Source organism: Elgaria multicarinata, chromosome 7 (genome assembly GCF_023053635.1).
Source record: "Elgaria multicarinata webbii isolate HBS135686 ecotype San Diego chromosome 7, rElgMul1.1.pri, whole genome shotgun sequence".
Taxonomy (NCBI): domain Eukaryota; kingdom Metazoa; phylum Chordata; class Lepidosauria; order Squamata; family Anguidae; genus Elgaria; species Elgaria multicarinata.
In genome coordinates this window covers 57,613,200-57,641,159 of record NC_086177.1, presented here as the reverse complement: position 1 = coordinate 57,641,159, position 27,960 = coordinate 57,613,200, and the positions used below count along the sequence as shown (strand labels likewise).

The 27,960-nt window shown below is 39.0% G+C and overlaps 2 protein-coding genes across 2 annotated transcripts in view; one reads left to right on the top strand and one right to left on the bottom strand.

The window, feature by feature from the left end:
- NPC1 (NPC intracellular cholesterol transporter 1) overlaps window positions 1-2,577 on the top strand; it is a 38,571-nt gene extending 35,994 nt beyond the window's left edge. Inside the window, exons 23-25 of the mRNA XM_063130640.1 lie at window positions 631-744; window positions 1,009-1,171; window positions 1,951-2,577. Of these exons, the coding sequence (XP_062986710.1) occupies window positions 631-744; window positions 1,009-1,171; window positions 1,951-2,033 (360 nt within the window). The 3' untranslated portion in view covers window positions 2,034-2,577. The remainder of the gene's footprint in view (window positions 1-630; window positions 745-1,008; window positions 1,172-1,950) is intronic.
- RMC1 (regulator of MON1-CCZ1) lies at window positions 2,480-27,960 on the bottom strand. The gene is made up of 20 exons (XM_063130641.1): window positions 27,717-27,960; window positions 25,046-25,122; window positions 23,991-24,075; window positions 23,069-23,125; window positions 19,919-20,005; window positions 18,882-19,022; window positions 16,997-17,100; window positions 15,077-15,166; window positions 14,879-14,984; window positions 13,276-13,387; window positions 12,353-12,397; window positions 11,307-11,360; window positions 9,686-9,814; window positions 9,256-9,362; window positions 7,265-7,384; window positions 6,914-6,991; window positions 5,260-5,364; window positions 4,919-4,987; window positions 4,468-4,693; window positions 2,480-2,670 (listed from the first exon to the last, which is right to left on the bottom strand). The coding sequence occupies exons 1-20, from the start codon at window positions 27,828-27,830 to the stop codon at window positions 2,591-2,593; spliced, it is 1,986 nt and encodes a 661-aa protein (XP_062986711.1). The 5' UTR covers window positions 27,831-27,960; the 3' UTR covers window positions 2,480-2,590.

Here is a 27,960-nt window from a genome sequence, read left to right as displayed (position 1 = left end):
CTCATTTGCTCTTGGAGGGGGAAAGGGAAGGAGAAGCAGCAAAGGACAACTGAAGAAGAGACACATATGTAACTGCCCGTCTTCTCTCAGCTAATCATGCCTGCCTGCTGAGCCACAGCATTTTGATGTCTCCTGTGGTCCTAGACTTCTTTGGACACTTCAGTCAGGCAGCTGATTCCATTCCCTGTTCCCTCATCATATTTTTCAATTGATTCGATGCTCTGTGGCTACTGAGGATGCTCAGTGCTCAGTACACTGGTTGCTGTCTTCAGCTTTTTGTACTTCTGCAAACTTTCATTTTCCTAAGCCTACTGTTATATCCCTCTTCTATGTGGCTGCATAAGGTCTGGCACTTGGAGAAAGACTTCTGCACTAGTAGGAATGATGTACTTAAAATAATTGGCTTAAATTGAAGGATGGGCTACAGAAGAAAAGATATTGATCAGCACAATTCTAACTCTTTCTCCTAAATATATTTGAAGTCCTTCTTAATGTCAGTAGAATTTGCATCTAAGTAAACGTGCATAGGATGAGTGTGTCCAATTAACTGCACTTATAAGAACACTCTAGGTTTAATAAAATGTAGTGGTCTGTGGTAATAAGTTTCTACCTATGCTGTCTTCTTTCCAGAGTTGTGGCATCTCTGTTGAGTTCTGTAGTCATGTGACAAGAGCATTCACAATTAGTACAAAAGCAACCAGAGCAGAGCGTGCAGAAGAAGCACTATCTCATATGGGGAGCTCTGTAAGTATGACTTTCTACCCTATTCTGCCATGGCAGGAAACCACTAAAGACATGCTTCAGTGCCCTACCAATCTCCTATCTGTAGACATTTAAATGCTGATATAGGATGTAGACTACATGGTGCCCTAAGTTTAATCTGAATGAAATAACTAGAAAATAAAAATAAAGGAACACTAGCATTATCCCAAGTGAATACTGCAAAAAATCTGTTGTGCATTTTTCACTAAAAATATTGTACTTAACACTTTTTTTTAACATTGATAGGTTTTCAGTGGCATTACTCTCACAAAATTTGGAGGAATAGTTGTGCTTGCCTTTTCCAAATCCCAAATTTTCCAAATCTTCTACTTCAGGATGTATCTAGCAATGGTGTTACTTGGAGCAACCCATGGATTAATATTTCTTCCTGTCCTACTTAGTTATATAGGTAAGACCCTGCTATTTGATTCAGATGAGTAAGTTGACCTGAAATTTGATTTCAATGATATGTTTGGCTCATGTTCTGCCCCCCACCCTGAATAAGGTTGATAGGAAAAGTCTGGAAGCTTTCACTTCTACTTTTAATTAACTATGCTTTGCAGTGTTGTCTGGAGCAACAAACTATGGACAATAATAACTATGGTTAGTTTAAGATCAGTGTCAGAATCCACAGTATTAAATTGGTTTGCTTGTTTAAACTAGGTGCAGTTAATATTAACTACAGTACCCAGTTTGAAGAACATGTGAAACTGCACTTAACTTAAAGCAGAAGCTTCCAAACTTAGCTGTGCAAGAGAAGGGCATCATTTTCATGCCTGGCTAAGTTGTAGTTTACTGTAAAACCCAAACACAGCCAATAGGACTTATTCTCAATGAAGCAGATAGAAGATTGTAGATTTTGCTTTGTCATATGTTAAACAACTTGATCCCTTGAGTTGCTTTGAATATACTATGCATAAGCCTGTTATGTTTGTTACACGAACATGTTGCCTTTTTGTATTCATGGCTATGATTAACACTGTCATATTTATCGGTCTGCTGCCTCGTTAGTTGTCCTGTGCAATAACAAGTGCATTTTTAAGTTACTATTTCTGCACATGGATTTTACTTGACCACTCTGTTTTGAAAGAATATAGTTCAAGCTGAGTGGGACAGTATATCTGCTTTTTTCATAACCTAGAATTAACTAAAATAAAACTTCTGAATCAATTTTCCTTTTTTCCACAGGGCCGTCAGTAAATAAAGCTAAAGCACGTGCAGCACAGGAAAGGAACAAAGGTACAGAAAGAGAGAAACTTCTGTTCTTCTAGCCATTTTAAGCAACATGGTCAGTGGACTCTGAGTTCTGGATGAAGCCTCTTCATCAAAAATTGTAGCAAATTTCTATGACTACTGTCACAACTGTAAAACACTACTGGATTGATTTGATGTCTGTCTAAAAACAAGAGGACCAGTAGTACTGGATGGTTTGGACTCAGGAAGTACGACAGACAACTTCACATTTATCAGTATTACTAAAATTAACAAGGTTATAAATTATTACTATTTAATAAATTCTACTTTTCATTCTTGTAAAAGGTTGCTGTTATACAACATAAATAACTTTCCTGATGGAATTTAAAGTGACATGTATGAGAATAGATTGCAGAACTACTGACAATTTTTTAAAATATGTCAATGCAAATTTGTGGCTCTATTTTTAGGGGGGGAAATAAGCCATCGGTTAAAACGTAATATTTTTAATATTTGCCAAAGGGTCTGTATATATACTTTATTATAAAATAGGATTTTTTGTAGGTCAAAAGTATCAGTACAGAAATGCAATAAATTAAGTTTATACATTTTGTATTGAAATAGCTGTACTACTTCAAAAAGTGGTAGGCTTCATTAGTGCTTGGTCTCCAAAAACCTGCTTAAAAAACACGACATGTTCTTCACAATGTTCTCCTACAAGACAAAAACGAACAGTGCAGGGTAGCATTATGCTTTTTAAAGACTGGTAGGGCAAGAATTTGTGGAATTAAACTTGAACTATCTCCCTAGTACCTTTAAAAATATATATTTTGTACTTTTGGAGCAGCCTTTATTTAAATAACACGCAACCCATTGCTTTAGCTATGCACTTCTCAAACTTCCAAATTGGGCAGCTAGCCCAGCTGGAGCACAAAGTCTTTAAAAACACGTTATGCAACCAGACTTTCTGTAGCAAGACTCAGCAAACTGGAAGTAGTTCAAGGTACTATGTACACATGTAATATAATTAGACTACGATAAATTATTACTAAGATAAAGTGGCTTTTATGTATAATCAAACATTTTAAGGCAAGGGAAAGCAGCATGCTCTTCTTTAAGTTAAGACACACTTCTTTTCGCCACCTCTTTTTTTTCTAGCCTTCATAACTTTGTTGGCAAAGCTACAGTGTTAAATACTATTCAGACTAGCAGCTTCCTGTCAGATGAGTACGACTCTAAACAGAGGAACCGCTCTAATCAAATTAGGTTTTTTAATTTCTATACTCTTATCACTGTTAAAACAACTGCTGGGAACCCCACACTACTTTCTAGAACTTCATAGCATTTACAAAACAAAATTTACACTTTTTCACGAGGGATATGTATACCTATACATTCCCTACACTGAGGGAACAAATCACTTTGATTACAGACAGCTGCAGGGAAGTACTATTAAACTACTAAGTACAATTAAATAACTAGAGGAAGTACTCCTTCCCCAATCCTGGCAATTCCACTACTGTATGGCTGGAAAGCAATTTGCTATCTTATAATGGTCTGAGTGGCAAACTGCTCTGCAGCCTAAGTAAAGATGAATTCCTAGAGCTAAACCAACAAGACTGGGAAGTGGTGTGGCTTTTTAAAACGGGATTGTTTGAGTCCTCTGTACAATTGGTGTAATATAAGCCACTCGTGTATGTAATACCACAGCAAAGTAGGTATACTTCAATCTAAATTTAAACAGTCCCTTTAGTTTTTTTTTCTAATTATTGATATTTCCTTTAGTTTACGTTAATGCTGCATGGAAACTGTTCCAGTTTTAGTTACTGTTGCTCTTTTCCCTCATGTTTTAGCAGGAGCTCTGTGAAATCAGAACTGTCCTCAGTATACAATATGTAGATACAGTGCCTTTAATGCAGAAATTACATTTAGGAGCATAAGAACACTGGGCTGTGTGTGTCTTTTTCTTTTTTTCTGATTTGGTTGTTTGGGGGCTTACCTTTGTTGAACTCTTTCAAGTATGTTAAAGCACTAACAATTTAATGTATTATTTGATCCTTATCAAGTAGGGAGTTAAATATGCTTGGTCTAATAGAAGACTTATAGGGGAAATTTTTAATGGCAGGTTGTTTATGAATACCTCAACTGTTCAGTTATCGTAATATATTTGTACAGATTTTGGTAAGATTTTGCTAACCTGCATTTAAGTTGCGTAACCTTGTCCCTAAATCTTTTATAAAAGCACGACCATTTTTCCAAACAACTTTCTCTCTTTGATAAATTGCTTACTGAAAATTGCCTGTTTACCAACAGAACAGAAATGGAATCCTAGATTCAAAGTGGCCAGAAAGCCAAGAATATTATCACTGAGCATTGAATCAAGCCAATCTTACTAGAAGATTGACAGCCCCCATCCTGTTTAATAAACTTTTCAAAAGGGATAAAAACTAAATGGGCTTCTCTTGACATGCTTGTCAAGCTTCTGTTTTCCCTTCTCAAACTGCTATGTACCTGGAGTGAAACTAGGGTTTCCACGTAATCGCTGATTCCTCTGTTCAAAGAATCTGAATATGGTATAGAAGAGCATCTCATCTTCAGTCTGCTTGGCTGCATCAAGGAACTTGCGAGCAGAAATGCTATCATGTCCTCCAATGCCCCTGATGAATCTCAAGGCAGCAAGTACCTGATGCTTTGACAGCAAAACTTCCACTATTTCATCATTTGCTGTAGAAAGCCTCTGAAAAAACAAGTGACTGCAATGAATGGGTTGCTCAAATAATGAAAGCCGTGACTACTAACTCCTAATGGACAAGGAGAATTATTTCCCCTTCCATACTCAGTGGAGTTTAAGGTAATATATTTACCTTATTTACAGTCTCTGTTAATTCTTGTATGTTCAGTTCACGACTGCTTTCCTATCTATAACTACCAGGAAGACATGGAAGTGGCCTGTTCTACCTACCTTTAACATATCCAGGGAGAGTTGATGTGCTGGAGGGTAAATGCTCTCTAGAGACAATAATAAGCAGGCCTGAAAAGAGAAGAGTCCAACAATATCTCATATTTCATAATTAACTATTAAACCAAAAAGCACTATGGCTACCCCTGCTCAGCAATGAAACACACAGGTGGGGGATGGAGAAGGCTTCCCAAGTCATTATCTCTCAGCTTAAATAGCGGGACAGCCACCCTGTGAGGCAAAACAGGATAATCCCACATATACTGCTGAGATGGTTGGAGAAAGGGCAGGGCGTAATTAAAACAAGAAGCAGTGAAAACCTACAGTGAAGACAGCAAACTTACCAGAGGCTTTGAATCGCTGAGAACATGGTACTGAAGGAACTGGTGAAGCATATAGAATAAGTTGTGCTGAACAAGGGTTTTGATAACCAATTCATACAGATAATGCTAAGGAGGCAAGAAAACAAAGAAGTTTCCAGGCTTAAACTACTAGCAACTATGTAAATCTTTAGTTACATATCACCGTAGTTATAGGAAGACATATCAGAACAAACATTACTGAAAAGAGCACCTAAACTTGAGTACAGCTCTAAAAAAAGGGGGGGGGGGAATCAGAATTTTCCGAATTACTTGGTCTGGATACAGACTGACATACTCATTTGAAATCAATGGGTCTTCTCTACGTATGGCCAGGTTTGGATCTAATGCATTGCTCTGCAATTAAGTAGCTCTAAAGGTGCCAGTCTATATAGCAGATATGGGACACTTCTGAATTCCAAGACCCCCACAGGTTGCATGTTGTCCACCCCTGCGATATAGTAAAGCAACTTTGCACAAGTTTTAAACTTTCTGGCAGTGACTCTCTTGAGTTCCCCCTAAACTGGATTATTGCTTACAAAATCTCTGAAACCTGTTTAATAAATATACACATGCAAATTGCTTATTAATTGGATTTGCAATATTTTGAGTTCAGTTTTACTGAGCTGAAAGCAACCTAAAGCCCTGTACTATCTTTAGGCCAGTTCCAGCCACTCCCCAACCCTGCACAATTGGGTATGCACAGTTCCCCACATGCAAGAGGGCAATGGGGGTGTATGACTGAGTGGTGGGGACTATCTGCTTGCAGTAATGTCCATAAAGAGGAAATGGTAGCAATGGACTAGTTGTGTGTACATGTAGATAATAGCTCATAAACACACACCATGTAAAAAATGAACAGAAAATCTTAGGCTATTTCCAAGAGATAGTATGGAAGAACCCAAAGAAATAGTGCTCAGTATTACTTAAGCTCATTTGCAGCTCTAGCATGTGCCACTGAATTTGACTAGCCATAAACCAATATTTCAGAAATTCTGCAAAAAAAAAAAAGTAGTAATTTCCTATAACTGCTGCTCTGCTCTCTCCAATACATGTGTCCCACTTCCACTGAGATCTCTGGAGTATTACTTGTTTGTAGGAGTGATACATGCCAGTTTATCCCTAATTGATATCGACAATTTTGCTCTAGCAGTCACTGTTCTTATACATGTACCTATAAAAACTGCTACTTTATTACATGCAAACTATAAAACTACTCTATAGCAGAAATATAGAAAATGGGGAGACAAAATGAATGAATAAACTAAAGGGATAGGAATAAACAACAAGGAAAAGAAAGGAACCTCTTGTGCAAGCACGGAGTCATTACTGACTCTTGGAGGGATGCCAGCTTTCGCTGATGTTTTCTTGGCAGGCCTTATAGCAGGGTGGTTTGCCGTTGCCTTCCCCAGCCGCTATTACCTCTCCCTCAGCTAAATGGGTACTCATTTTACTGACCTCAGGAAGATGGAAGGCTGAGTCGACTCGAGCCAGCTGCCTGAAATCAGCTTCTGCTGGGATCGAACTCAGGCCACGGAGAGAGTTTCAGCTGCAGAAACTGCTGCTTTACCATTCTGTGCCACACGAGGCTCATAAACAACAAAGCCTATTCTAAATAACAAACCATTTAAGTTTTTACCTGAACAGCTATCTGGAATTGGTTGAGTGAACGAACATACTCCATTAAGACAGCTATAGTGAACTTGTGAGGTGCTTCCTATAATGGAAAAGAGAATTTGCAAAAAGAGATGCTTTAAGCAATCAGTTTATACAATTGAAGCCCAGTTACATTAAGAAACTGATTTCTTGCTGTTCAGACTTTTTTCTTGCTTCAGAAAGATTTGTTGACAAATTACCTTCTGTTTTCCATAAGATTATAGTTAACAATATCAACTATGATACAGTAATACTAGCGTTTTGTTTTCTCTGTTTAACTGACATATAAACAGTTATGACATGAAATCAGAATTCCTGTGCCTCTGGAACTAACCTTTTTTTCTGTAAAGACAGACAAGACATGAGTATACATGTCTGATTGATCAATAACTGCCTGGGTACGGACTGGTCGTTTTGGGGGTGGATGGCTTCTGCTCTGTCCAGTTTCTAATGCCTGTAAAGGACCAGATAACACTTGATTAAAATATAGCATATTTGAAAAAGAGCACTAAGATAGTAAGGCTAAAACGTGCTAGTTTTATAACCATGTCCTAGTATTGAATCAACGACTAAATGAAACTTTTGTCTAAGATCAGGCAAAAGCCAGAACTGCAACGTTAACAATACCTCACTCAAGACTGATTAAAAAGGCAATAAAATCAATAAAAATAGTATTTTAAAAAAGGCAAAGTTAAAAGTTCTCGTTATAATACCTCCAGTTAAAAATGGAATGGGATTTGCTCTATGTTCTTGCAATAAAGACATTTTAAGATCAAATGTTTAATGTTTGAGTGACTACAGCTGAAACTCACTTTATGGCATATTTTACATTACATGCAAAATAGAAAACTACATTTGATTGATCCACCCTGTAGCAAATGATGGCATGATGTGATAATCCATCATGATAAGCTGCAGTGGGGTGGTTGTTGTCTGAAACCGCTTCCGGAAAGATAGCTTTCTTTTGGCCAACAGGCCACCCTGACAACTCGTGGCTTGTTCTAGGGATTGTTTTACTAGTGATGGGCTGGTGTGTCATCCCAACCTGGCAGAGCATCAGGTACAAAGCTGTTTGGCAAGAGCAGTAAACCCCCTTGCTGGTCTTCCCAACAGTGCTGCCCGAGCTGCCTCAAGCCTCCATTGCCAGTGACAATGCCCAAATGACATTTTGGAGGGGCTGTTACTTTTTCACCACTCCCATTTTATTGTTTGGCCCCTGCCATTTGCAAAAATCCGGTCATAATACCCTTTTTTCAGCCCCAGAAATTTGTACAAATGTTTTTTGTACAAACTGACATGAACTCTCATTTTTTGGGAAATGCACAAATGTGCACTTCTAGCTGTCAGATATGTTTATCCTTTTCACAGCTCCCATTTGTAGCAGTTATTGCTGTGAATAAGAGCTGTGAAAAGGTGAGAATCTAGATCTCTCTTAAAAGAATTTGCTGGAGGCTCAGGAAAGTATGGAATAGAAGCAGGGCACCCACAAGCGTCATTTTAACACTTAAAATCATGAGGTTCACCTTGCTAAGTGGGCAATCTTGTCCCCTTTTTGAGACCTGTCACTGTCATATAGTTCACAAATCAGCCTATTATGCAGTCTTGTTAATTTCCTTGTACATCTCATGCTCCACTTTATTCCCTTTGACAGCCAAAACATACAGGGATATTGACATGACAAGGCTACACATATCTGATAAGCTGCAAGTGCATGCTTATGAATTTTTTTAAAAAATAATAATAATGTACATTTGCACAAATTCCTGTGGCTGTTTTTTTTTTTTTAAGTATTACGACCGCATTTGTGCACAGGTCTGAGGTCAAAAATGTTTTTGAAAACCGGGGAATGAAAAAGGCATGCCGGGGGACAGGACAGGCAAACAAGATGGGTTCTGCCATGCAGAACACTGGGATCCCAGGTGGAAGACCAAGGGGGAAGGAGGGGGAGCACACACACAGTGAGCCTGATCATCTGTTAGATGTACCACGGGTTGTTCCCATACTGCACAAATTATTTGCAAGGTGGGTCGTTGTGTCATGAGAACCTGGCTGATGTTAAATTTGTGACCAGAAGATTTTACTAATCAGAAAAAGCATGTATAAGATACTTGTTTATAAGAAAGCAATGTTAATAATTTTGTTGTGTATTTTTTAATTGTTTATGGTTTTGTTTCCCTCCCCCCCCCCCCATGTATATTTTAAACTTTGTAAGGCCGCCTTGAGGCCCAGCATTGGGCAAAAGGCGGGATACAAATAATAATAATAATAATAATAATAATAACAATAACAACAACAACAACAACAACAACAACAACAACTACTTGCCATGTTATAAGTCTGCTCTGCTTCCAGGTATTTCTTATATTCATTATTGAGTTTGTCAAAAACAGTGGCAATCACACTCAATGATCCTCTGTCTGGTTCACTTAACACTGAAATAGAAAATGCACAAAACAGTTTTTTAAAATTCACTATTACATTACATTTTTCAGATGCTTCTAGAACTTAACCACTGTTTTCAGACATCACTTCAGTCCAAACTATGGTTTGGCATGATGTCATCTTGGTTAACGTAGGCAGTTGTAGTGTGAATTGGGAAAGTGGACAAGTGAAGTATAGTTATTCTTATCAAATGTTATGTTAACAAGATGCCACTTAACTGATACTTTCCATAATCAATAGGGGAATGGGATGGAATACATTCCTAGAAGGCTTTCCACAATAATAGCCTTTGTAATGGGAAGCAAAAACTTACTCTGAGAACAAACAGAAAGAATAACCATCTTGCAGTCTTTTCGCTGCAGAAGGAAATCCATTAACTTCCCTTTGTCTGGCAACAGATTTACTATAGGTTCAAGTTTCACTTGCAGATTCCAGAGATAACCTGCATTAAGAACAAAACAGCAAATCCTTTTTCAAAAGGTATCTAAACCTACCACAGGTAACAACTTCAAGAGAGACTAGTAGTAACAACCTCAAGAGAGGCTAGTAAGATCTTACTTAAAGCATTTTTGTCCTTATAAAATACTTGTAGAAATGTGCCAAATGTAGTGATGTGGATTTCTGCAAAATTTTGAATCAGAAAATGTCTCAATGTAAATTGGGTTAATTTGCATAGGAAAATTCAGTTTGCATCAGAAAATTTTCCAATGACAATTACATTAATTTGCATAGGGTCATTTGTATAGGATTTTTTCTGATGCCCTAGAAAAATCTTCTATAACATGTTTATTTATTTTTATTTAGTAAACAAGTCTAAAAATGTATCCCATGTTAACTTTTGCCCAATACACCAAGTATTTGATCTAAAAGGTTTGAGGGGGAAATTAAAGCAAACTCAATGTGATTTAAATGTTATATTATGTAGAATTTTTAATTAGAATACTTGTAAAGTACTTTCCTTACATCATTAAATTTCCTTACATTGTTTAAATTTAAAACAAAGGTACTCAAAGGTGGTGAAACACTAATTTATTTTAGCAGCCCAAAGAACTGTGCATGATATGCTAACATGCATCTATTTTAAAAAAGTTTGGTTCTCTTCCACTAAGATTGTTGTTGCACCTTCAGTTTCACTGTTATTACTGATTAGCTCCATTTCACTGAGACATACATATATATTTCAATGACATATGCAGATTCTCATACACTTGCTAGGGAGAATCACCTGAAAAACACCAAGTTCAATTTTGAAACTGCTAAACTTGCCTAATATTGTTTTTGCAATTGGCACACATTCGTTTTTATTAATCAACTTTCGAAATGGAAAATTTTCCATGGAAAAATAAAGCACTGGGTTTTTTTGTTTTGTTTTAGTAAAAGTTCCATCCCACATCAACTGGCCAAATGCAAAGTCCAAGTCAAAGAGTTTACCAGTACTAACTCCTCTATCACCACATGTTGGTACAATATTAGTTACAATGAAAGGAAAGGAACCTCTCGTGCAAGCACTGAGTCATTACTGACCCTTGGAGGGACGCCAGCTTTCGATGACGTTTTCTTGGCAGGCCTTATAGTGGGGTGGTTTGCAGTTGCCTTCCCTGGCCGTTATTACCTTTCGCCCCAGCTAACTGGGTACTCATTTTACCGACCTCGGGAGGATGGAAGGCTGAGTCGACCCAAGCCGGCTGCCTGAAACCAGCTTCTGCTGGGATCGAACTCAGGCCGTGGGGAGAGTTTCAGCTGCAGAAACTGCTGCTTTAACGCTCTGCATAACTAGTACTTCAATTATTCAGGATATTCACTTAAGGTAGAATGTCTAAGATATTAAAACTCAACAGGCATGAAAATAGAATATCCAATAATTCATATTACAAAATAAGCAAGCATCTATACGAACTATTGAAAAAGAAAAGCTTTGATAGCTTCAAACTTACCTTCACTTGCGCTGATGATAATATCTGGCTCAAACACAATCCAGGACGAGGAATCTAAATGTTAAACAAAACTCTACGAAAGTCTATTGGCCTTTGCCTCTCTCAAAAATCTCAGCTGCTTACAAAGCCACTTTGGACCTAGTGCATGGGGAATCAACTAGTTTCACACCACCACTAGAGATTTGGACTTGAATTTGTTAAATAAGAGACAGGTGCTCCATATATTACATGACAAACCTCTTGACACAGTTTCATAATCAGTTTGAAGATCTGTTCTTCAAAAGGAGAGAAGTCAAATTTCATTGACCAGATCCAAGTGATTGAGCACACCTAGAATAGCTCTTGGGAACACAACCACCCCCTTTTAACCACTGTTGAAACAAATTACAAGGGCCTGGATTATTATTTTTAGAAAGAACTATCTGGAACTGTACAGTTGTATGTGACTCACCAAACAACTGCATTTTTCTTATGTGTGCACATATACTTGGTTGCTTCGTCATATTTTGTAACATTTAGGGTAGGATGTTGTTGAACCGTGGGTTATTCTGTTGTCTGAACACAGTGAGTTTTCCACAGGATTGCTCATTAACCATGCAGTGAGAGTGGTTAACCATTCTGAACAATCCAAGAACAAGCCATGGGTTCTTAAGGTGGCTTGTTCAAGAAAATTCAACCACACTGCATGGTTAACAAGCCACACTGCATGCCACACTAACAGGCAACACACTATCCCATGGTGGGTTAGCGTGGTCTTATTTTTCTTTTCTTAAGGAGGTTTGATTGGGCATTACTGAGGTACTAAGGATGCAATCCTGTGTACACTTAACTGGCAATAAACCCCACCAAACACAGTGGAACTTCCAAGTAAACATGCAAAGGATTATGTTGCAAGTCAATTTTTATACTTGCTTCAGAGCTGCCTTTTATATTTCTATTGTAATATCAGTTCTGCTCCTTCCAAATATAAAATGCCATATGTTTACCACGGAAGCAAATGACATGTGGTTTTATTTCAGAACAAAGTAGAAACTGTTCAAGGATACAGAGTTTACAGGGAACTGGAAGTTGACTGGTTACAGAAGCTGGACCTGCATGTGGGGGAAAGATATTGTATTACAAATGAGCCAGAAGACATGAATTTATTTAGAAAAGGGCTGCCAGCATGAATTTCTTCCATAATACAATATAATATAAATTTTGAAGAGCTAATGCTACAATTTAAGGAGATTAGGCCCAGTGCTTACTGAAATATACAGAAAAAGAAAACAAACCACCAAAGGGGCTCCCACTAGATTAAGATTTTAATCTTTTAAAATATGCAGTGTATATTAGACATATTACACACTAATGAGAAGATCCTTTCCAACTAATTAGTTTTATAGTTGAAGAAATGCAGAGGTTTGCTATTTGTTGCACAGGGCCCTGATATATTACTGTCCAATGAGAAACAGCCATGAGCATGTCATAAGCTGACGCCTATTCCAGTGGGGATTCCAATACAGGGGAAGAGATGCATGCTACTTGAAAGATAACAAAGCAATTGCGCAGAGAAAGAAGGGCGCATAAAAAGTGGGACGCACCTGACCAAGGTCCATCTTGGCCAGGGCACCTATTGACTTTTTGTCCCAGCTCTGACAAGCTTCCATTGTTTGGTTGACACTACCCCAGAAAGGGTCCAGTGTGCACAGGCCACTCTTGCAAGAGTTTCCCCCTCAAACACAGGAAAGTTCTATGAAATATTAACCAAAGCAAGCAATCTGACTCCTTACTTATTCAATAAAATGAAAGTTCACGTGAAAGAGATGCACAGTCAAATGCGTTACATCTTCCAGTGCCTTCCTTCATATTTTATTTTCCTATTCATATGTTATTCGTCAGAAAACTATCATACCTATGCTCAAAACCATAGATCAACATACCAACTGCATTGTTAACCTAGTGAAAAAAGGGGAAAAAAGAATCCCACCTGCCACAGGAATCTGATAGGGTTGTATGGATCGAGCTGGAAGGACAAGCTGATGAAGGGTAACTGTACCATCAAATTCTCCTCTTAGTTTGATATCAAATATAATAGAGGTCTAAAAATTGAAAACAGAAAAAAGACTCTTTGTGACACACACTAGAACTATTTTCTATGGGCTAGAACCAGACTTAGTCATATTTAAAGTAGACCCACCAATTTCAATGGTGCTGCTCTAAGTATGACCAAGTCTGTGTACATCCCTATGAAGACAGGAAAGCACAAATGGTGGAGCAGTTATGCTAAATCTGTTATTATGAAGCATAAGCATTAGCACAAGTATTAATGTGTGGAAAGACTTTTTCTATCCCAAAGTAGATTCAAATTAAGTAGCAATATACATGTTTTTAAAGCTATTTTATGGGATACAAAACACTGCAAAACTGTAAGTCTCCATAAAAAAATGAACATTAGGCTTAATACAAAACTCAAAGATTCCAAGATGAACGACATAAGATCTTTCCCCAGTCACATCATCATTGGCATGGATTCCATTGCATCCAATTTTCCAGAATGAAAAATAAAAAACCTTTCCAAAGACCAGTCACCCTCTTGGATTAAGATGGGTCTCACAACTTCTTTATGAATCTGTATCATGACAATTTGCTTCTGTTAGAAGTTGCATCAAGTGTCTCCAGAAGGTTTTCTATCTGAGTTTGAATATTTACAAATACAAAGCATTATGGAAAAAGATTGGTTATGCCTACAGTTTAGGTCAATAATGAAAATGGTAAAAGCTGAATTTCAACTTCATGTCAATTAAAACCAATTGTGGCCTATTTTTCAGTCACATTTTTCACATAACTTCAATGATTGATATTAGTGATGGATCCCCATCCAACCCACCAGCTATCCTCAGATAAGTTTTAGACTTTTTAAAAGTCTAATTGTGGGGCGCCGGGGGGGGGGGGGAATACTAGCGAAGGAGCTGCTGCTGGAGAAGGAAGGGCTGACTCCTCCCCTCTCCGATATGGCAACTCCCCCTTGCAAAATCACCCATCTCCCAATGAAACCACACCTTTAAAAGCCTCCATTAGTGCCAATGCAGGCTTTTTAAAAAGCTAAACTGCAATGTGATGGGTTAACGGGGAGGCTGCTAGAGGAGTCACTGCCCCCCAAGCCCCAAATTACCCTTCATGCTGCAATCAGGCTTGAACCACCCAAGGAGCTTCAGCTAGTGGGCGGTATAAAAATGAAATAAATAAATAAATTTAAAGCAGGGTGTGTGTGTCTTTACGAAGGAGAGAAGGCCCCTGATGTGCTTGCCTGTAACCAGTTAGGCCCTTGAGCCAACAAAGGTTCCACACCCCTGAACTAGATACTAAATCGGGTGGGGCAATGATGACTCTCCAGGCGCTTTGCCCTACAACTCCCATCAGTCCTAGCCAGCACAGCCAATGGTGAGGGATGATGGGAGTTGTGATCCTTTGAGATGTTTTGGCCTACAAGTTGCCCACTCTAAGCAAAAGCAGACAAAAGATAAAAGCATCCCTTTTAACACCAAAACACACACACACAATACGTATATATTGCTGAGAGGAAGTAGCACCTCAGTATCCTGATGATGAATTACCACCAAGTTATCCACAATATTCAGTGCAAACTTGCCAGTCCGGTATAACTTCAATATATGCAGCTTCTTACACGAGCTTTCCCTATAATAGTCAAAGAGACAGAGAGGATATGCTTATTAGCATCATTAATAGCAAAAGCACTAAAAATAAAATTAAAGAAGAAACACGCTTACCTTGGTAAATGGTAAAGAACCACCTCAGCTCCAGTACTGTTGGATGTCCTTGAGTGATGTCTCAAGTAGAGAACATAAAGCTGCCCATATCTAAGGAGAAAATAATTTTGAACTCATGAACAGATGTCTTTTAGAAAAGGGTGTGGATGGATTTCTAAGGCTTTTTTTTGGCATCCGTCACAAGTTTGTAGTACCGCACTGCCTATCTATCATGCCTCCTTTTAGGCTCACAATACCAAAGGGTATTTACCAAGATCAGATTGGTTAAGGGTGCAATCCTATGCATGTTTAGACATTTAAAAAGTCATAAATGACCCAGCATGCACAATCCGGCTATGCTGGGACTTGTAGGACATTTTTTTCCTGTCTAAACATGCATAGAATTACATCCTGAGACATTTATACAATATCCTTAATATATGCTTACCAGCCTTCCTTTATTGTTCAAGTGTTTTGACTAAAAGGGATTCCACTACTTCCTTTTGCAGCTATTCAATGTCAGTGAACCTTATCCTCTCCCAATTCCATCCCTTTTTGGTCTTGTACATCTCTCTCTCTGTTTCTCTCTCTCTCTCTCTCTCACACACACACACACACACACACACAAATGGATGGGGAATGTACAGCCCTCCAGATGTTGATGAACCATAGCCAATGGTGAGGGATGATGGGAGTTGCAGTCCAAAAACATCTGAAAGGCCACACACATTTCCCATTCCTGCCTTACTTAGAAGCATGCCAAAACTACATGCCAATACAAAACTAAAGTATTTTGAAAATGGATTGAACTCTGGAGAGAAAATATTTTCTTCTCTTTTTTTCAGACTACTATGTTTGGGCACAACTGAGCAAAAGTGAACCATGTTTAATACCTACTGATTTTACTGGGAGAAAGTTAAAAGCTGCTTAACTCTCGAAACAACAAAGGCACCTATCCATGGAGCTAAGGATATGAGAAACATCAAAGGTGCATATGAAACAAAGCACTTTTGAATCCCAATGCATTTCACGATGAAAGAAAACTTTTCCTCAGGGGCAACTGATACAATTTCATAAAAAGAACTGCACTCACAAGAAATGCTGAAGTAGTTTAGCACCTGTGGATTGAAATGCTGAGAGGCATTCCTGCCTAGAGTTCTCAAAGAAACTGCAGCTACAGGCAGGAATGCCTTTCACCTTTTCAAACTGGAGGCATTTAGTTCACTCTACATTCTTATATACACTGTTTCAGCACAGTCTCAAGCAGTTCCTTTTAGGAAATAATTTTGGCCTCAAGTAAATGCCACAAGGGGAATCTTCAGTAAACTGCTTTGCTTCTAATGTGTATTTGAAGTTTCTTCTCTCCTTTGTTCACTGAAATCAATTGACTTAAAAGTGGCTGTTGCAGCAACAATGAAAATGAAATGCTGTCACAACCTTTCTTAAATGAAACAGCATGAAGTCTAACTGGGACTAGTGAAAAACGAGGGTGAAAGTGGGGGAGGTCCCGCTCCTTACTTTTGGCACCCAAAGTACTGGCCTGATTGTCCTGCTCATGCTTGAAACGAAAAGCCAGTAGGAAAGCACTGTGTCACAAGTTGCAAACAGGTGCCATCTCCAACTGCTGCCCTTGCCTGCTACTCCACCCACTAGCCAGACACAATTGAGCTGCCCTACTCATCAGAGCCCCTTTCTGACCTTTGGTTACTAAGACAGGAATATATATCAAATGTATGAGCCTTACTTCTCTCTCCCTACCAGAGCACTTATCTTTAGCTAGATCACTTTCCTTCTAAGGAGAAGGAATTTTCCCTTGTGTCTTTCAGTTCCATAAAGAGCAAACTGATTGCTCAGTAAGAAGGATAAAACCATCTGCCCACATCTTAGGACAAAAGTCATCTGAAAGGAGACTCCCCATCCCACCTACACAATAATACTTACATTATAGCCATAGCAATATCTCTTTCAGAAAGGCTAAGCTTGGATGACTTTGGGGCTGCAGGTAATTCAATTTCAAACTTTGATAGTTTTGACATAGCTCCACCCTGGAATAAAGGATGTTTTAAAATGTTATGTCTAATGTCATGTAGTTCCTATTTCTTTTTTTTCTTTTAAATTTTATTTACCACAAATTAAAACATCTTACAAAAAAGAAACAACACAACATACTACATACATTTTGAATAAATGTTGAATACATATATATTGAGTAAATATTAACTATAACCTATCCTATCATACAATATAATCATTCTTAACATATAAGTGCACCCTCCACCTCGGGATCTATTCCTGCTTCCAAAATCTCATACTTTCTTCCGCTGGCGGTTTCCCACTTCCCTTAGAAAACACAAATATTAGGAACTGTTTCCAAATTCCTTCAAACTCATTTATTTTAGTTATACCTTTCCTCCACTTAATATTACAAGTCAATTTATCATTAATAGCTATATCCCAAACTTCTCTATACCATTCTTCAATAGAATATTCCCCCTGAATCTTCCAGTTCCTAGCTACCATCAATCGTGCTGCAGTCAGCAAACTCGATATCAGTTCTTTAATTTCTTTTCCACATTTTAAATCTTCAAATAGTGACAGTAATGCAATTTTTGGTGTTTGTTCTATTTTCATTCCCACTATTTCTTCAATTTCAAAAAACACCATCTTCCATAATCTTTGTACATATTTGCATTCCCACCACATATGTAAATACGTTCCTTTTTCCCCACAACCTCTCCAACAATTTGCTGAATGCTGATTATTTATCTTATTCAATCTAATCGGGGTTAGGTACCACCTCCACAAAATTTTAAAGTAATTCTCTTTTATTCTCACTGACATACTTCTCAACACTCTTTGTTTCCACAGTCCCTCCCAGCTCTGTCGCCCATGCCATTTTTCCTGAACTATCCATTAGCCCTTTTTCTAACAATATTTTATATATTTCGCTCATTAACCCTTTTAAGACTAAACTTCCTCCTTTACATTTTTCCTTTTTAACTATTAACTCCTCAAACTTCGTCATTTCTCTACAAACTCTATTTTCTTTAATCCACTTTTTATTCCACTGTTCTAATTGCCTATACTCTAACCAAGATAATTTTTTCTCCTTTAACAGCTCTTCCATATCTTCTCTTGTATTTATATCTCTTAACCAATCCTTTAAATTTTATTTTTCTCTTTTAATATTTTACTTAATCTACCCTTCAGTTCCTCTGGGAAATTCTTTAACATTATTACCGGTGGTAGTTCCTATTTCTTACCAGTCTATAGTACTTTCTAGTATCAAGGGTGTGGCTACTCGAGCTTCCCCACCCCACTCCCATCTCAAGGTGAAAAAACAACTACAATGTTTTTATCCTGCAATCCTAAACAAGCAACTTAAAGGACTTTCCATTTGATTTCAATTGTCCACAGAAACAGATTTAAGATAGGATAAATTGTTAAGAACATAAATGGACTATGACAAGCATCCATTCAACTCTGCAATGCTCAGACATTCGCTTTAACTAACCTAATATAATCAGAACTGGAAAAATTCCTAGGTGCATGGCCATCTAAAACTCTGATATTAGCTCTGGTTTCCCCCCCACACACACCCTAACTACCATCATCTATCAAATTAATTTACAGGCTGGCACTGGAATCAGTAAATCACCTTTTTAAAAAATTATTTTTAGAAGAACTAAGTGATGTCAGGAGGTTAAACAAGTCAAGCATTATGACCACAAAAAACACCAGTCCACAGGGGAAATCAGGTGCACCAGAATGTCTATGATGTGTTCATTTCCAAAATTAGAATTAATTAGTGTCTGTCAACTCTTACCTTAAAGTAGAATGGCTGTAGAACATTTCCTAGAACTGTGGTTGACAAAAGAATGACAGAGCTCTCAGGACAGTACATGTACCAATTTACATTGATATTCTGACTCTTCAAAAGTTTTAAAGTTCGTTTCTCTGGTAATACCTAAAAACACAAGGTAAAGTTTTAGAATAAATCCAATAGGCTACATATTTCCAAATAAACTGTGTATCTTATAGTTGCTAAACTACAAACAATTCATTAAAAGGCCTCCAATCTTGAAATTTGCTCTAGGTAGGTGGACAATTTAAAATAACCAGTCCTTCTTACCTCAAACTAAACACCTGCATGAGTCTACTTGAGAGAAAGTACAACAGGGAACACAATAATGTTTATGCTGCAGCTTTGTTAATCCTCCTCCAGTTTATGCTGTAAATCAGGGGGTGGACATAAAGTAGATCTCCAGATCTTTTGGACTTCAACTCCCAGCATTCCTGATGACTAGCCATGATGACAGGGGTTTCTGGGAGTTGACGTGTAAAAAACATCTGGAAATCTGCCTTCTGCCCACCCCTGCTGTAAATTACATTGCACTTAAGGACTAGTGAAAAGCAAAACAGACGAGAACACAACTGTACTTGGAAGAAGAAGATGGCTAAATAAGCACTGAGTATAGATTACAACTGTGAGCTGCCTAATTAAAATGACTGTTGAAATTATAGAATGTACACAGGCTTAAAATATGGTGTTGTCATTTGCATGTATCAAAAGAGCATTTTATACAATCAAGTAGCACTTTTAAAAATTAAGGTTTTTCAAGTGTTAGATCTTTCATATAATATCAAATTAAAATGTTCTTTGGGTAAGAACATTCATTTCTAGGCTCGTACATTTCTTCACCAATATATAGAAGGAAGAAATGAGAAGTAAACAAAAATTAAACTTCAATGATTATAGATCTGCACTATCCTATGGCTTCCCACAAGTTGTCTGTTACCCTTAAAATACTCAAAATCACAGAACAATTTCGTAGGCTTTTAAATTAGGATTCTTTTCCTTACCTGATAAAATTCAATTCCTTGATCTGTTATAAAGACAATTTCTGCAGATCCTGTCCAGCAAAATCCTAAAATGTTGGCATTCTTGGTCTTTAACAGCAAACAACATTTGGTTGAAATAGGCAAATGGCATTCAATTTCACATAAGGTAATCATAGCTTTATATCTCTCAGTGCTAGCAATTAGTTAATGTAGAAGCAGTGGGCTGGATCCAACAGTGTCCTTCCATGGGTGGACCAGGCTCGCCAGTGGTGGTGCATGCATGGCCAACCTCATCCCACATGCGACCCCAATGTAGGGGCAAGTGCCAAGATGAATGGGAAAGCTAAGTTCTGGAAGGGTTGTGATTTGCCTGTTCCAGAAATAAGCATTTCCCCTCGTCTTGATGTTTGCCCACGGAAGCGCTTCACCATGGCTGCCAGTGGTAGGGGCTGTGTGCACGTTTATTTATTTATTTATTTATTTATTACATTTTTATACCGCCCAATAGCCGAAGCTCTCTGGGCGGTTCACAAAAATTAAAACCACAGTAAAACACCCAACAGTTTAAAACACAATTACGAAATACGTTGCTGCCAGAGGGTCTGAGCTGCTCATGGAAGGTCATTGTTGGATCCAACCCTATGCCCACAGGTCTAGAGTCTCACAAGTGCTTTGATGTGCCCATGAAGCTCTCACATAAGTGAGGTTCCCAAGACACTTCCATGGGATAGATGTTTTGTGTAGGCAAAGGAAGGCATGGATAGAAATCTGGCTCCAATTTTGAGCCCTCATGCACACAAGGTTTTCCTACTGGGACAAAATTTTATTATACATATTTCAGTTGTTGATCATTATGGAAGTACAAATATTGTAATATCACATACTCTGACCATTCTTAAGCACAGCTCATGACAAAGAATCGGGAAATTAAGCTTACAACCTGATCCTATTCATGTTTATTCAGAAGCAAGTTCTACTATATTCAATGCAACACACCCATGTAAACATGAGAATACAGTTCTATAACTTATAAGAGTGCTATCAAGTGTGTTAATGTTCTGTACATACATCTGATAATCCCAGCCCTGACCTTTGAAAAGAATAGTTGAGCTTCTTGGATTTCCACAGTCAACTGTAGCAGGGTATTTGGAAACATGGCTACCTGATCACAAAACCTATCAATAATACTTGTTTGCAAACCCATGCTGATCAAGGAAAATTGTCCATTGTCAGGGACTGGGACTGCCCAAAAACTATTAATTTAATAATGTGGAGATTAAAATACTCTACATGAATTAATAGGTATAATACAAGGGATGGGGAACTCTTTCTACTCTGCAGGCCACATTCCCTCATGGGTAATCATCTAGGGCTTGCATGCCAGCAGTGAGTCCAAAACCACTTACAAAGATACCCACCGCCCTTTGCAGCAATTAGGGTCCAAAGAGAGACTTTTCTCAAGGTCTAATTGCTCCAAGAGTCAGGGTGGGGGGTTGCAACACCTTCCTATGCTACAATTAGGTTTGAAAAAAGTTTCCTGCTTGAGGTGGGGCACGTAGGAGGGCCATACGCGACATCCAGCCTGTGTGCCACCAGTTCTCCGTCATTGGTTTAAAGGATATTACAAAAATAATATTAATGGGTGAGTGTGTGTTATATATTATTCACACTGTCCATCAAAGTTAGGTACAAGAATTATAAGCTACAATAAAGTAGACTGCTTTAAGCATTAGGAAATACTTCCCAATGTGCTGGTTCTGTCTAACTATGAAGTAATGGACTACAATGTAGTCTCAAGATTTTCAGAAAGAGTTGACAAACCATCTTTCAGGGGTGCCTCAATCTTAAGCACTCACCTTTTTGACACAACTGACAGATTTTAAGGGCTGCTTTGCAACAAGGAATTTGTCACACAGGTGTACCCTATATGTAACAAATTGCATGTACACAAGCACAGGGCTATACAGATGGGTTGCGAGAACATATGGGGGGGCACACGACTGTATCAGCTAGCCACATCCCGTCACCCAGATGAATGACAAGAGACTCTATGCGCATACATGGGGAACTCTATATGTGAAGGAGCTATGTGAACTCTCGGTATGTGTCAATGGCTGTGTTGATAGAACTATCCTGTGGGGGTGGGGTCATTTAAACACGTACATCTGATGTTATATAAAGTACATCTTCCACAGTTTTCTGTCTGGAAGTGATATTCAGTAGGAAATTCATGTAGTGTGAATAAAACCAAGAATCTTCCCTTTTTTCTGGAACAAGATCAGGAAATGGAAAATTACTACTGAAAGCAGCATGGAGGCGAAGCTCGTTAGTGCACTTAAAAAAAGACCTTGTACTAGATGTCACAGTCGGAACAACTGCAAACCGTTACCAGCCTACAATTAATATGCTATTGGTCTGCTCAGTCATGTGATACAGGGTGGCATGGCAGTAGTTCTTTTAAGTTGCTCACACAGAATTAGTGGTTTTCCTCAATCCAGGCAAATGAGTGAATTGCAAAATTGGATTTTGGAGAATTATGAGAAGAATTAATTCACATCATGGAGAAAGCCAGCCTAGTAAACTAGCTTTTTCAAGACACACTGGCTGTAAATACTCCCATTAGAATCAACATGCCAGAGCAAAATGCTAAATGGAAAGAGGAATTGCATTTCAGAAGACAGATTATTTGTATTGCAGACTCATGAGGTGCTTTCCATGATTTATTGCAAGCAGGAGAGATGCCTAGAAAAACAAAAGAGTCAAACTTCTTGAAAAATGTGCACCCTCTATAAAGTAAACATATGTTTAGACCTTTTATTACTTTCTAGTGATTGGTATGGCCTTTAATACTTCTAACTAAGAGATCTGATCCATTATTCTACAGACCCCTTGAATGAACAGGATTCCCCCCCCCTTATTCCTTTATATTGGCGCTTGTAGACTTAAAGCGACTGATTCAAACCTTGCTGATGGTCAAACATTTCTTAAAAGGCTTAGAGAGGGAGAAACACTAGAACCTAAAGCACTCTGAAGGCGTACTATGGCAGATTTTCAGGAGAATGAGATCATTTTAAGCCAAATATTTTGAACTAAACTGCTAAATTCATGGAGGTTACAATATATTGAAAGACTGCTTTATTGAAGTTAAACTTTATATTTAGTTAAATGTACCTTGCATTCTTGAGTATATTCTAGTTGTGGGCTATCTGGAATGAAGTTTAGGAAGTCCTGAAATGACATCAAGAACATCAGCAATTAAGGACACAATCCCATGGATTATTTAGACAGAAAAAGTCCTATAACTCCCAGTATGCATAGGATTACGTCTTTAAAAACATTTGTAGCTTGATCCTATGCAGAGTTGAAACATCTAAGCCCATTGATTTCAGTCACCATAGATGTACCTTAATCAGCACAAATCAGACTGTTCATCTACCAGAAAGAAAGATTCAAGTATATGAAGACATATATAAGCTTTTCTCCTTTAATGTTCCACTTTCCACTTAAGCACTCCCCAGTCTTCTAATACCCCTGGAATATAGTGCTGACCAAAGACTGTGTGAAAACATGAGGGAGAATATTAATAAAATGCAAAGGTAAGATACGAGAAAGATCTGCTGTATGCTTGTAACATGATCCTAAGGACAGAAATCCTTAGGAATACAACAAATACTGTGGTGAATTACAAAGTGTTTGCTTTTTTACGAAAACATCCTTGTTATTAGCCAATCCCTTAGTCAATCTATTCCCCTGTGTCTGGGCAAAAAAGCCTTAAATCTGGATTATGACATCAATTGCCAGAGGTCATAGAAATGGCCATAAACACCTCCATGGACTCCTAATATATTGTACATTTTTGTGGATTGTAATTGTAAGCTGCTTTGGAAGCCAATCTTGGCAACTACAACAAATGGAGGAATAAAGTTTCTTTCCCCAACTATTTCTAATATACACTGACTAACTTAACATTCTTAGCTGCTATATCCAAACAGATGGGCTTCATCTCATTATGTTTCAACTGTTTTTTTGTGGGTTTTTTTTAAAAAAAAACACACACTTTGTATCCTTTTATTTTAAGAAAGAAATTTCTTACCACATTCTTTGATGTTCTTTGGACAGCCAGTATCTTGTTCCCCAAAGAAAACTTTATGCATTTCACTTCTCCTTTGTCTTCCATTCTACAAACAGAGAATTATTACAGGAATTAGTTTCTATACTTTACAGATCCTATATATGTTCACTCAAAAGTAAGTTCAAACTTCAAACTGTGGTTAGGTTAAAACGAAAGCAGATGGTTCTGCTCTTGCAACTGCACCAGAGGAGGGAGAACGAGGGAGCACATGGCCTAGACATTTGTACATGTAACATTGGGCTACAATCATCTAGGGTAGTGCTATGTCTGAGCTTCCTTCAAATATGGCTTTTACCAAGCCCAAGTCACATCTTATACTAGGATTCTGTCTCCCTAACTAGCTGGAGGACAGCAAGCAGGCGCTATCCCTTACACTTGGAGCGATTGTTTTAGCATTCAGAAAAGTTTGCTCATTAGAGTAACATCCTATTCCTATGCTGAACATACTACAGTTGCTGAAAGAACATGACTGTATCTGCCTACCCAACTCCTACCTTACATTTGAACCTTGGATGTCACATCTGCACAGGGCCTCTGTGTGTAAAACTCAACATTCCTAGATTCAATCCACATGGTGTCTACATTCTGATTTTGTAGGATACAGATCACATCTACATGCACTGAGCTCTCCATGCTCAGGTCCCTATGTAGACTTAAGTTCCATGGTACATACGTCAAGCCAAAGTACTCGCCCACCATGCCAATGCAACATTTGCAAGGGATCATATGAGCAAACGGAATCAAAGACTTTAAAGAATTACTTCTAATACAGCATAGGTATTCAAGATGAGAGAAGGACACAGTAATCCTCTTCCACTGCAGTTCCAGCAATATTTGCATCTTAAGCTATCACACAATATTTATTGAAACATATACTCAAGATGAAGTAACAGTGATCTTTTTTTCTAGAAAGGGAATTCAAAGGACACATTTGTAGTTACACAAGCTACAAAGGGAGAACAAGCTCTTAAGAAAGAAAGCAACACACCTTGTGTGTTGGAGTGCACCTATGTTACCTGAATGAGATGGGATTGCGATCTTCCAAGCCTTTAACTACAACTCCTGTAGCTCCACCAGATCGAACAGCAAAAACCTAAATAGTTAACAAGTTAAGATATGAATTCAGTTTGTCTAGTGCCCTATTTTGAATATTATCAGCATCCAAATCAAAATAATTTATTTACTCTACATTTGAAATACCAACTTAGTATTAATGCATTCCTAATTAAAGAACTGATGTAACTATTTTATTCCACATTTAACTGCCAGTTCATTCACTTCCTCCTAAATGCAATTACCCTATTTCTTCGATTCTAAGACACACTTTTTTCCCCATATAAACATCTCTAAAAATGGGGTGCGTCTTAGAATCACAGGTGTCTTAGGGTTTTTTCTGTTGTTGGTACTGAAATTAGTGTGCATCTTACAATCGATGGCGTCTTACAATCGAAGAAATATGGTAGCTGCTGCTCTTCCTTACCTACATGCATGCTTGTAATCATGATCCTGCTCCAGCTTGGACAATGTGGGGCCTGTTGCCAACTCCTCCCTACTGAACTTGTGGCTGCTAAGAACTAAGTTGGCAGTCAATCTTAAATAATGATTACTGTAACATGCTCTACATAGCGCTGCACACACAGACTGTCAAGAACTTGAAACCCATCTATTGGTGATCATAGGCAAGTAGAAGCACAACTCGCACTGGCTGCCAGTGAGTTTCTGAGCCCAATAAAGGTGCTGCCGTGCTGGTATTGTCCTTAAAGCTCTTCACAGCCTGTGATGCATGCATCTCAGAGAATACCTCTTCCAAAATAATAAACCCATCCACCTGCTAAGACAATTGGAGGCTGTGTTCAAGGTTCCTATTTAGGTGAAGCTGCCTGGAGTATGGCGCAGAGCTTTTTCATCAGCTACTCCAGTACTGTGGAACCACCACCATCTTCAGGAGTCTCATAATTGCTTCTCTTTTTTAGGGAATTTCCCCAAAAACTTTAGCAACTGTGGGGGGATGGGGCAGGTGGGGAGGAGCTTGGGGGGGTGTCTGAGTGAAAGTAGAAGTATTCTATGCTGTTATTTTGTTATTTGTGTCAATTGATTCTCCAGTTTATACTAACATTCCCTCAAAAACTGCAGGCACATATATGGCCAAAGGTGGGTTGTGACTGCTTGCAGGAGAAATTGCAATTTCTCCTTAATTTAGATTACCAGCACAAGGAAGCCACAATACAAGTGTTCTTTTGAAACCATGGGTGGGGGAATATTTCTCTGTCAAGGGCTGCATTCCCTTGAGGCTAAATCTGTCAGGGGCTGCATGCAGTGGACAGAGCAGAAGTCCACAGGGGTCTGTGATACCCTGTTTGTCTCTTCCTGCCACCCCTTCTCTCTCTTTCTGCCATCCCTTCTCTTTCTTCCCGTTATCCCTTGCTTCCTCCCTGCCTAGTGGACTGCCAAGGAAGGAACAGGGTACATTTGCCAGAGGTCTATGGACAGATGAAGTGAGGCCTAGGGCTGCAGCAGGCTGCCTATTCCTGGGGCAAACACAGGCTTTGATGCCAAATTTCAGTTGCCAGATTCAGAGCTGTCTTTCAGAACCAAAATCACATGGAGATTCCATAATAAAAATAGATCACATGAAAGCACTCACTAATTAAACTAAGGAAGCAAACATGTGGTTGTCACTACAAGAAAGTAGATTCAGATGTGTATTTTTTTTTCTTTTGAAGAGAGTGCTACATATTTGTGTGTGGGTCCCAAGAATGTTACTGAAACTACTTAAAAATGCAGCAAATCTGGGCTTCACCCACAACATAATTTTGTCAGGTAAAGTATAACCATACCAACAAAGGATGTGTTTCTCTACTAAACCTAAGCCAACAGCCTCTGCAAGTCATCAATGTACCCCTCTCAACCTGCCAAAGCATGAACTGATTCCAAGAAGCCAGAATGTCAAGGCACAAAAGTGGGTGGGGTTCTGATCATTAATATTTGCATAGAAGAGAAAATATTAGCAAGGGCAGCTTTTCCTACCTTACAGGTGTATGGTATGACAAGCTGCACCTGCTGAAATCCCCTTTCTATGCAACTATTAAAAGATACAGTCCCCGCCCCCACTGCATCCGACAATCACCTTACATACATACACACACCTCTTAGCTTTAGAGCATAGTAGCAGGCAGGGTTACCATCTTTCGTCCCCAACAGGTCTCCTATACATGCTAGTTGGGGCTGATAGGCACTGAAATCCAAAACATCTAGAGGACACAAGGGCCATTGTTAAAAGACACAGGCGGTCCCACTGTCCTCCCATGTGGCTGCCAGATGAAGAAAAGGAAGCTGTATTGTACTTAAGGTAGAAATGGATCCCATGCTGCAGTTTGCAAATACAGGTGGGCTTGGCGTAAGACAAAGGTGGAAGGCTACTACGGCATTACATTATGCTACTAGTGCCGCTTAAAAGATGCGTCCACTATGGACGCCAGCCTTCCCCAACCCCTGGCGCCCTCCAGATGTGTTGGCCTACAACTCCCAGCATGCACAGCGAAAGCACCAGGTTAGGGAAGATTATCGCTCTCCCCATTCGGCTGGGGGGGGGGGTTGAGAGCGCGTGAGAGAGGCCGGTTGCGCGGCGGCGGGGGGAGGGGGGTTAGCTGGAGGGCTCCGCCCCTTCCCGCGGCCTCCTTTTCTTACCTGCTTATTGGCCTCGTCGAAGAAGACGCAATTCACGGGACTCGCCTTCTCGAACTGCACGGGCCGCGAACACAGCGCCAAGTAATAGTCCTCCTGGCTGGGGGCCGTCGCCATGGCAGCGGGAGAAGGGCCCGGAGAGCGCGCCGCCGCCTCCCGCCTCCTTGGGCCCTTTCGCGCCGCTCCCTCTCACTGCCCCCCGGCCAACCCGGCGTGCTTGCGACTGTCTGTTTACGAGGAGTCTTCC